The 10,861-nt window shown below is 33.4% G+C and overlaps 1 protein-coding gene across 2 annotated transcripts; it reads left to right on the top strand.

Annotated features, from left to right (window-relative positions):
* The first annotated feature begins 889 nt into the window (after positions 1–889).
* LOC114420242 (protein SHI RELATED SEQUENCE 1-like) lies at positions 890–7,828 on the top strand. Of its 2 annotated transcripts, XM_028386158.1 has the most exons (3): positions 890–2,183; positions 2,811–3,128; positions 7,415–7,828. In XM_028386158.1, the coding sequence occupies exons 1-3, from the start codon at positions 1,583–1,585 to the stop codon at positions 7,417–7,419; spliced, it is 924 nt and encodes a 307-aa protein (XP_028241959.1). In that variant the 5' UTR covers positions 890–1,582; the 3' UTR covers positions 7,420–7,828. The 2 variants fall into 2 exon arrangements, with proteins under 2 accessions (XP_028241959.1, XP_028241950.1); XM_028386149.1 differs by lacking the exon at positions 7,415–7,828 and having other exon boundaries at positions 891–2,183; positions 2,811–3,331.
* The last annotated feature ends 3,033 nt before the right edge of the window (positions 7,829–10,861 follow it).

Here is a 10,861-nt window from a genome sequence, read left to right as displayed (position 1 = left end):
CTTCTTCAATTTTCTGTCCATTCCTTTCCTAATTGCACATTATTTAAGGAAACAGTCACATAGACCTAAGGGTCACTGAATAATATTATATTGCTGCTACTATTATTCTACTGCAAATTACATTCACTGCCCTATAATAAAAACCTTTCAGTTGAAGCTGCTTTTCATTAAAACCAATAACAAAATAATAGTACAAAATTAAATTTTGAACACGAAAAGAATACAAGTACGATCACGATGTGGTGGCGCTGTGTTCCCCTTCATCGGCACATAATGTTTGAGGCCACATGATTATTTTTATGGAAACCCGATCAAGTTACCTCTTTTTCACCATCCAAAATCTCTCATAAACAAAGTATTTAATTTGCACCAAAGTTGATTACATTCGTTCATTGCAATAGGGAAAACGAAACCCTCGATTAGGCAAACGCGAGAAATTTCTCCCAAGGCCAATTTATCCGGCGTTTATTTTAATTTCATAAATATACTCCCAACACGTCATTGTGTCTAAAAATACTAATTCTACAGAGAATGAAAATTAAAATAAACCAAATACGTACTGTGTATAATAATTTTAACAGGTACAGTAGTTGTTTATGGGAATAAATAATTACTACTAATAAGAATAAATATAGGAGAGGGGAGAGAAGAATTTTAATTTTAATAGAAATTAAGGAAGATAAAAGGGGCAATGTGTCACGAAAAGCAGCGGGTTTTCCGGTAGGAAAGGACGAGGGGCGCAGAAAGGGGTTTGTTTTGACACGTGGCAAGATAAGGAACGTAGGATGAGGATGGGAATTAGTATGGGCCGTGGAGATGAGATGAATGACATCCATTCCATTAGAATTTTGTTGTTTTGATAAAAAGGAAAGAGAGAGAAGTTATTATTACCTTACTGGGTTTTGTGATAGTGCTAAGTTGCTAACTTAACCACACCACAAGCCACAGACACAAAAGGGGAAGTGGTCAGAACAAAAAAAAAAGCTCTCTCATAAACTCTGGCAAAGAATCAGAGAGAGAGAAGGAAAAGAAGAATGGGATGGGAAACTTAAATTAGAGAGGCAGCACAGCACAGCACAGAAGGTCATGGCGGCGTTTGCAGTGCTGAAAATCGCGCTTTTGTGATTGAGGCTTTTATTAATGCACCTTGCCTTGGTGCCGCTGGCCGAGAGAGAATGAGTTGAAGGCTGCTGCCCCCGATACTGTTTCTCCTCTGTCCTCAACCACAACCCTTCTAATCAATTCCACTCTTTAACCAGCCACCACACAACACCTACCTCTACATCTTAAGCATACAAGGAGAGAGAACAAAAACAAAACACAACACACGCGCACACACAAAAACCAAAGAATTTAAGAGCAAAAAAAAAGAAGAAAACTATCCCTAGTTGTTGTGCGGTTCTCTCTCCCAAATTGTGGACGCAGGGAATTAATTGAAGCAGAAGCAGTTGTCGTGGATTGGAGTATTTTAGTAAATTAATTATAATTGTGTTGAGCGTAGAGTGGGGTTGGCTGGCGATCGAGGTAGTATTGTTCTTGATATGGATTTTCGAAGGTCGGGATCAGTAGAGGAGGCAGAAGAATGGCGGGTTTATTCTCACTAGGGGGTGGTAGTAGTAGTAGAGGGAACACCCAACAAGAGGAAATTCCTCCTCCGGATACCTTATTCTGGTATAACAACAAAAATGATGACGTTTCCTCTTACCACCGAGGTGGCGGGTTTGAGTTATGGAACCAGCAACAACTCATGGGCCAGGGCCCTCCTCCTCAACCGCGGCCTCTCTTTCACCAAGATGTCTACTCCGCGCTGGGCGTTGGGCCCAGCAGGCCCATCTCAGACGATCAGTCGTCGTCGAGATCCGGGTTCATGCTTGGAAGCGCAGGAGGAGGAGGAGGGATTAGCTGTCAGGACTGCGGGAACCAAGCCAAGAAAGATTGCCCTCACATGCGGTGCAGGACGTGCTGCAAGAGCCGCGGCTTCGATTGCCAAACCCACGTCAAGAGTACTTGGGTCCCCGCTTCACGCCGCCGCGAACGATTACAACAATTCTCCGCTTTGCAACAAACCCTCGAACCACCTTCTTCTGGAGGAGGTGACCTTCCCAAAAGGCACAGAGAGAGAGACCATCATTATCATTCTCCTCTCGCCTGCACTCGCTTCCCTTCAAACCCCTTGTCCTCAGGTATACACTAATACAATAATACAGCTTCTCCATGTCGTGTCTTGTCATACTACATGTGTTTGCACATGCACCTCACAGTTTCCGTGATTGACTATTGAGAGAAAAAGGAAACGAAACGAGGATTAAAGAAAAGAATAATGGAGAGACTCGTCGAGGGAATTATAAATTCTCTGAAAAGATATGGGTAGCCACTGAGAAAGTTTTGGAAGCATACACACAAGCAAGGACGGTATCGATTGCGTGTGTTTGTGAAGCAAAAATTTTTCTCTCCCCTTTTTCTTTACCGAAACACTGTTGTTTTGGTAGCCCTGACCTGACCCATTAGATTGACAGTGGAGAAGAAGCTGTTCTCTCACTCTCTTTCTCTGCGTGACTACTGACTGTGTACTCCTTTTTTCCTTTGCAAACACTCACTGGCGCAAACCAACACAACACCATTCACTCCTTCTATCATATGTATTTGTCTCAGTATCTTTGCCTAGATCTTTCTGTTTCTTTTCTTTTGTTAACTCTCACTACTCACATACATACATACATACATCATCTATATTCTATATATTTACCTAATCCTAACTCGTTCATGTTTTTATTTTATTTTTCTAAATACTATTTTGTACAAAATAAAAGGGTTAGAGGAGGTGAATTTCCCGGCTTTGGTGAGGTCCGATGCGGAGTTCAGATGCGTACGTGTGAGCTCCATGGACGAGGAGGCGGAGGAGGAGTACGCATACTCAACGGCTGTAAACATTGCAGGACATGTTTTCAAAGGAATTTTATATGACTATGGTCCAGAAGGTAACACTAATTACATGGCTGGTGCTGGGGAAAGCTCTTCTACTGGTGTTGGTGCCTTGAACCTAACCACTGGTGCCATTGTTTCTGAGCCAATTGTTGATCCTTCTTCCTTGTATACGGCTCCTCTTAACACCTTCATCCCTGGTAGCGGTACGCAATTCTTCCCTCACCCACGATCTTGAACAAACAAACGCCAAACAAAAGCACACACAGAATTTTCATTTTCTTTTAATCAATGGTTTAATTTACTGCATCCTCTCCATTTATCTTACTACTCCCCTCGCCAACTTTGTCTTAATTTCCACTATTTTATGATCATCTTGTAGTCGTAAACTTGATGATGAAAAAAAAAAGAATGAAGTAAAGGAGAACAAAAGAAAATGCAAACGTGCCGTGTTTTGTTTTTTAAGCAAATGCAAATTATTATCAATGCTTAATTAGTTTGATAATGTATCGTTCTTTTAGTCTTATTTTCTTGGTAATTAAGGATATATATTTAGTTACCTAGCTAATGCTATTTAATTTGTTTCTTTCTCTGTACAACAATATTAATGGACATCTGGCTCTAATACTGGGTTGTACTGCGTCTTTGTGTTTTTTTTTTTCAATGTTATTTTTAGGGGTTGGTTTTTCCCTTCCATGTTGAATCATAACACGGTGTCTGGTTGTTTTTCTCAACTTCCAAGTTGTTTTTTCGTGTTTATCCGTATGCTTGCCGGTTTGAAATTGAACCGGAAACACGGTTTTGGTCTTCATTTGGATTAAGTTCTCAACGATGATTTTTTTTCTTTTGCATTTTAAATAATTTTTCATATTTCGGTATGGGCGGTCCAACCATGCATATGAGCATTCAAGTTTGAAAGGTGAAAGATCTCTCTCCCTCTTTCCCATGTGATACTGTAATTCTAACAACTTATTCATTCCAACTTTGCATAGATGTGACGTTGATTACTAAGGAGGAAATGTTTCTAATCAAGATGTTAAAAAATTTAATGCACATGCAGGAAACTATACGTATGTAGGGGAACACTCCATTTTATGTCTAAGAAGTATAGCATATAGCATAATACAAAATGTTGCTTGATCCAAAAACACTAAAATAAGTAATAAAAACAAAAGAAAAGGTTAAGATGTCAGCATGATACGAAACCTTGTGATGCAACATGCTCTCTCCATCTCATGACTGCTTACCCCTGTACTCTCTGATCAGTATCACATAATTCAGTTTTTGTCAAGAGATGTGTGCTAACATCTGTGATAATAAAAACAATTATTTATACGTTTTATAGCTAGTCACAATTGCATATCCTATAGATCATAACTAGCACCAATAGTCAACTTTTTATAATGTTATGAACCACAATATATTCTTATTTTATTTTAATTTAATAATTTCAGATTTTAATGTTTGACATATAGATGTTAAATGGAAGAAATTAATAGAGACGAGACCAACTTCCATTTCTTTATGCAATTTTATGTCTTTGAACAACATGCCTTTTCCTTGCAAGCCGTATTTGGAATGTTTTATTCTAATAAATAGTAATATTTAATTTTGAACCGAAATTTTCTCATCGACTTTATGAGATTTTGCACACTCCATATGGCTTGATCGAGTTATGAAGGTTTCAATTCCTAATCCGAAGCATTAAGCATGTCTAAACATAAACAATGATGTATTGTAATCAATTCTCCTTTTCTCTATATAAATATTTCTAACGCTTCTTAATATTCACTCTTCCATTTTCACTCTTAATTATGGAGTTCTATGGAAATACATATGTCAAAATATTAGTAGCTTTGTATAAAGTTTTACTTATAATGGAAAACATGGTAACATAATTTATTCAAGTAAATAACACTAGATTAGGAAAGAAAAGTAAAAGTAAATAACATTTGAAAATGGATGTCATACATTGTTGAGTTTGTAGTGCATCGTGACTTTGGACTAAGATTATGGATACATATGAAGAATGATGCATGAAGGTATAGGAATCTAACTGACAATTCTGATCTTCCTGATTCTTTTAATTTGTCTCTGGATTCTGAAATGGTTTTCTGTTTCGATTTGACTACTTATGGATTATATGTTTAATATATCTTGGGGACTTGACAGTTCATTGGCCATTATGTTTAGTTTTCCTCGGTTGCATGAAGTCTGGAATTTATATAGTGTTACAAAAACTTGTGTTAATGCTATTCTCTCTTCTACATAAGGAGGTTTTAGTCCTGAGTTTGAATTTATTTTTTTTGTTGGTCATGGTTCACGGGAATGATAAAGAAATGTCAGAACTTTTAATTGTTATTTAAGAATTTTGCGTTGTGGAATTATTTTTAGGTTTAAATATTTTTTCTTTATGCAATTTTGAGTTTTTTTTGTTATTATTATAATTTTTTGTTTTAATTCTTGTAAAATATGTTTTTTTTATTTATTTTTAAACCGTTTTAGATAGTGTTTTAAATAATATAAAGTATCATTTAAAGCGTTTTAAGATGAAAAATAAAATAAATATATTTTATAAAGATTAGAATGATTTTTTTATGGATTAAAATAAAAATTGTTAAATTACAGGAGAAAAAAAAGTATTAAAGTCTTATTTTTGATATTTTCCGTGTTTATATACGCAAAACGTAATAAACCAAGGACGCAATCTATTTGTGAAGACATTATCATGCTTGGGCTATCCTAATCTACAAGGATTAAATTCAGACTTTTTAATGTTCAATTATTTCAGTGTAATTATCATTCGAAAAATACAAGAATCACGTTCTGTAGGATTTGAATCATCACGCTCTGTAGGATTTGAACCTACGACATCGGGTTTTTAGAGGGCAGTGTTAGAAATATATATACGAGAAAAAAATCATTAATTTAATGGATGAATACGGTAGACTACATTAATGTTGGCATATAAACAGGCAATTTGTCATTTGGTTTACTAATTAGAACTTGTATGCGTTAAAAAATTAAAAAAAGCTAATGTAGAATCTCTTTTTTTTTTGTACTGTGGTTTTGACTTTGTCATCATATCTAAGTGAATAACCAAACCTTAATCACCACAACTAACATTGGTATTGGACTTCACCAATATTATTCTATTGGTGCAACTGCTTCGTACTTCCATGTTTTTATATGAATGATTTCTCTCTAGTGCAGGAATGGTCATGTTTAAATATTTTATTAAAATATAAATTATAAATATTTTGAGCTAATATACTTAAATTGTACAATAAGAAATAAATACAATTTAAACATTCTTCCATATTTAAATTTGACATAAATGTATATAGAGCAGTAGAAAAGTATGTTTGCTTTGGGTTCTGACAAGAGATGCTGCCTCCTGGTGTTTGTTGTACAAGGTCTAATTCATTTCAGGTAATGAACTTTTTTCTTCACAAAATTTACCTTAGAGAAAAATAAAATCACAAGCATTAATTTGTAGATGCAAAATGGTAGTATCACGTGGGACAGCTCTATATTTAGCACTAATAGCAAATTAGACCTCTACTAAATATGTACGTGCAAGTCTTGGGCACAAAATAAAGCCAAAGGAAATAGGAAGTATTTTTTGTGGATTCTTTTGTTTCCCAAGTGTAAAATACTCACTCAGACTACTTCACCAATTGCCACAGACGTGGATGATAGTGGCGACCTCCGTGTTCTTCCTGCTTTAATTTTTCTTTCTTTCTTTCTTGGATTCATATTTTTTCTCATGCAATGAAAAGTACAATAGCAAGTGGACTTGTGCCAGTGCCAACTCAAAAGCAAGGGAATAAACTCAAACTCCAATGGGGTTATTGATAAAATTCAACCGTTTCCCTTGCTTTGATTAACAAATTATCTTAACTTCACAGCCTTTTGTGTTCAGCCCTAGCATATTCCGCTCTATTAAAAAATCAAAACAAGAAAATCCAGCTTCTATCTGCGTTTATGCCCTGGTTGTTTTGCAGATATGAAAGGTTCTTTCTATCACACACATATCAGTACTGATTGTTACAAATGAAGTTAAAACTATTAAAACTGACATACGAGGGAATAGCATATACACACCTTGATAATTTTCATAGCCTTTCTTCCAGTTGCCCCAGCGTTTGAAAACTCTAATGAAAACAGCTTCCCGGTGTCACAAGGATCATGCATAAGCTATGCTTCAGTAGTGGTTTATGGTGTTGTGTACTGTTGTTGTGAATGCAAGTTTTCCAGAGCTATATATATTGTGTAAAAAAGGTCAAAAGGGTTGGGAAACAGATGCCACTGGCATGCACTGCCCAGTTTGAAATAGACATAACAGGTCACGTGTCCATAATAATTGTTGTATAATTGAATAAGGCTTCTGAGGGGAAGGTGTAAGCCAATGGAAGTCTGATTTGAACAGATTTTATTTGCAAAGCCGGACCAAAGCACCAAATCTAATGAACACTAGGGCTTCTTGCAGAATAATGGGAGGTGATAATTTTCGTACTGCTTCAGCAGCAGCATAGATAGCAGTACCATAGGGTGAGCCTGACGTGTGTAGGAGCCTAGTGTGCACCATAATGGAATGGTGGTCTCAGCTCTGTGGCATAGCAGTGGTGGTGGTCCCACCAAAACTTCTTCTGCTGGTTGGTTAGGGATGACTCTGCCATGTCTTTCTTTCTTCTTCAAATAAGTCTTTTTAGCTAGTGAGAGAATTAAGGAAGGTGTTTGTGTTGTTAATTACAACGGAATATGGGGAGAGGAGATTTAAGGATTGATAATGTCAAGGTCGAAAATAATGCACGTATGGAACAAAGTGATCAACAAACCCTCGTATTTATTTGATTTACTGAATATTATGATATGAAATATTCAAATGAATTAATGCCTGTTGTGTGTGTGGCCACTAGTGGACGGGGGGGAGTGTTTTTGATGATGCGCATGTCTTGTGATGTTTGAGTAGTTTAATTTTTGTAGGTTCATTTGATGCATGTGGAAGGATAGTACATACAACACAACATAACTACACAACTAGTCAACTGATAATATAACCTTTTTTTTGTTCTGCATGCCTGCCATGTTATTTAGCGGTGGATTAGCATTGATGGAATTTGGATTTATTCATGAATTAGATTTAACATTCTGAATGTGAAGTGTGTGTCTCTCTGTAAGAAATATTAAAATTTTACTCATTCTCTCTCTCTCTCTCTCTCTATATATATATAGTGTTGTATAATCCTTCTTAATAAGTTACAGGATCTACTCTCGTGCAACAAGTATTGTATTTTATGGCGTCTATACCGTTATTTTGTTTAAGAAATCAAATATAAGAGATATGTTCGAGACGACATTTAGCTTATTTGAGAGTTAAAAACTTTTCGAAAAAAAAAATTCATTAAAGCATCAATACGGGTGCTTAAATGAATGCTTAAAGTTATACAAACATTGCTTAATAGATTTTTTTTATTAAAACTTATATATGACTTGATATTGTGTTAGTTAATTAATTATTATAAAAAAGAACACTTTTTTCAAAATAATTAATTATTTCACAATAAAGCATTGATGTAACATTAACATTTTTTTGACCGAAAATAAAATAAAGGATTAAAATCAAACTTTTAAAAATATAAAAAATAAAAATAAAACTTTTAATTTTTTTGTATAAAAATAAAACTGTTGTAAACATAAAATATTAAAATAAAACTTTAAAAAATTAAAATATCAAAAGTAAAATAAAAATACGAAAATTTAATAGACCAAAAGTACATTAAGTGATTAGTTTTTCAATCATCTATAAGTTTTTCAACTAATTTTACTAAACATATCTGCCATTAAATATGTTTATATGATATGACCGTGGGCTCGTAGCAGCGCTGGGTAGTAGTTTCAAGTAATTGTAAGAAACTATTTTTGCACATGTATGACATATACTAGTGCTATTTTAGAGTTCATTTAACAAATATTTTTATTAATGGGTAGGAATTAAACTCAAATATTAGGAAATTTACGACATATATTTTTCAACTAATTGAATTAGATTCTTTGGTTATTCAATTGATAAATATAATTATTTAAAGTTTAATGAACTAATCATGATTGATTTAATAGTAATTGAAAATAATTTTATTTTTCAGATAATATATATTATGTAATATTGGATACAAATTATAGTATTCATACTTTATAATATTAAAAGTTTAATTCCATTTCCTAAATATGATAACTCATAACATATAATATTCAAAATTAAACAAGAAATCAAATCAAATGTCATAATAATATTTAATAAGAGCTACAATTAGAAATTAAAAATATGTAATTGATATAATTGAAATGGCGTTCCTTAGATTATCGAGATGTAAATTAGACTGCTCAGAAACAATAAGCTCTTCGGCTTATTGTATCAATTATTATTAAAAGCTCTTCAGCTTGAATTAATAGGCAATGCTATTCTAATATAGGAGCAATTAAAAACAAATTGAAACATAATGAAGACTTAAAGAATGTGCCTTAAGGCTAGGGTTAAGGGAAGCCTTCTTTCACTTGGATTACTTGAATCTCGAGTTCTTTTTTTACTTCAGATTTGAGCTTATAGGTGTTGACTTGCTTTTCAACCAAGATTCTACATTAGGCCTCGTAACCTAACTAAGCTTCTTCCTAGCTCTTGTTTCTTGTCTTGAAGGCCTTCCTTGATCTCATCAAGACTAAAAGGCATGCGTATACATTAACATTTGGGTTCAATTCGCTCCAAGTATTTTTTATGCAAATTGAATAGAAAATAGTTAATAGCAATTTTTCTTTAATATATAATTAAGTTCTCTTAATTTGATCGCACAACGAAAATAAAATAAATTTGATAAATTTAAAATGCATATACATTTATTGGGTTTAATTGATAATGAACTTTGTGAATTAGTGTTAGAATAAATAATTTTGGGATTAATTGAGGACAATAATTAATATATTAGTATTTTTTTTAGTATAACATTTATAAATATGTAGTAATATTTCTAATTTTTCTTTAATTTCCATTGTGTTCTTATAAAGCAAGAATTGCCCAGTGAAGACTCGGGATCGTCAAGCAATATGGTGCCAAATGAAGCATCACTCAATAATAAACAAAAATGACTTCAAAAAAAAAATATAATAAACAAAAACATTGAGTGAAATCATGAAGGCTTGCTTTTGTCACGGAATCAACTGTGCGATATATCGTCTTCAACCAAGTATATTCTAATATGCCACTATTAGTATCATAAATGACCACTATAAGAAACTTAACAGAAGTTTTATCACTCATTGATGATTGAACTTTATTTAGAAAAAAATACAATATAAAAGTGCGATCTAATTAGATCTATTAAGTCTTCTTTTTTGTAAAAAAAAATCTATTATGTATTCTTAGGTGGGAAGCTTCTCAATTCATTCCATTTGAACATCAAGTTAGGAACAAATCTTAAAGGCTTCATAGAGGATGTTTACTTCATTTCATTTCATTTCATTTGCTTTTTTTTTTCTTTTTCTTATTCCACCATGTCTTTCTAGGTTTCATAGTATAGCTATTTGTTTTACCTAATGTTTGTTGTCAATTAGCATTATTAATAGAGTTTAGCTAAATTGATTGATAGTCTTAACATTGTTTAATAAATTTGTGATCATTAAGTTTGAACCTATCACCGGATATAAACTATTCAAATCTCTCACAACTAACTTAATCATAGTAGCTTAATATTTTTAATATTTTGGTAATATTATATGTGGGACAAAAGGTCGTCTTAGGTTTATTGAGTAATAATAGTATTTAAACTTTGGTCATGTTTTCAACTTTTGTGATGTCTGTCTTTTTTCCATTTTGAAAATCAAACAGGAAACAAGAAAAATGGATCCATTCCTGTTAAATTTTTTTATGCTATGTCTACCTTTT

This window comes from Glycine soja, chromosome 1, assembly GCF_004193775.1.
Source record: "Glycine soja cultivar W05 chromosome 1, ASM419377v2, whole genome shotgun sequence".
Taxonomy (NCBI): Eukaryota; Viridiplantae; Streptophyta; class Magnoliopsida; order Fabales; family Fabaceae; genus Glycine; species Glycine soja.
This window is presented reverse-complemented; position numbering and strand designations above follow the sequence as displayed.

Excerpts from the sequence above, each read along its gene's own strand:
- LOC114420242 (XM_028386149.1), top strand. The coding sequence starts at position 1,583 with ATGGCGGGTTTATTCTCACTAGGGGGTGGTAGTAGTAGTAGAGGGAAC. Across the intron at positions 2,184-2,810 it reads TTCAAACCCCTTGTCCTCAG|GGTTAGAGGAGGTGAATTTC; the intron begins GTATACACTAAT and ends ACAAAATAAAAG.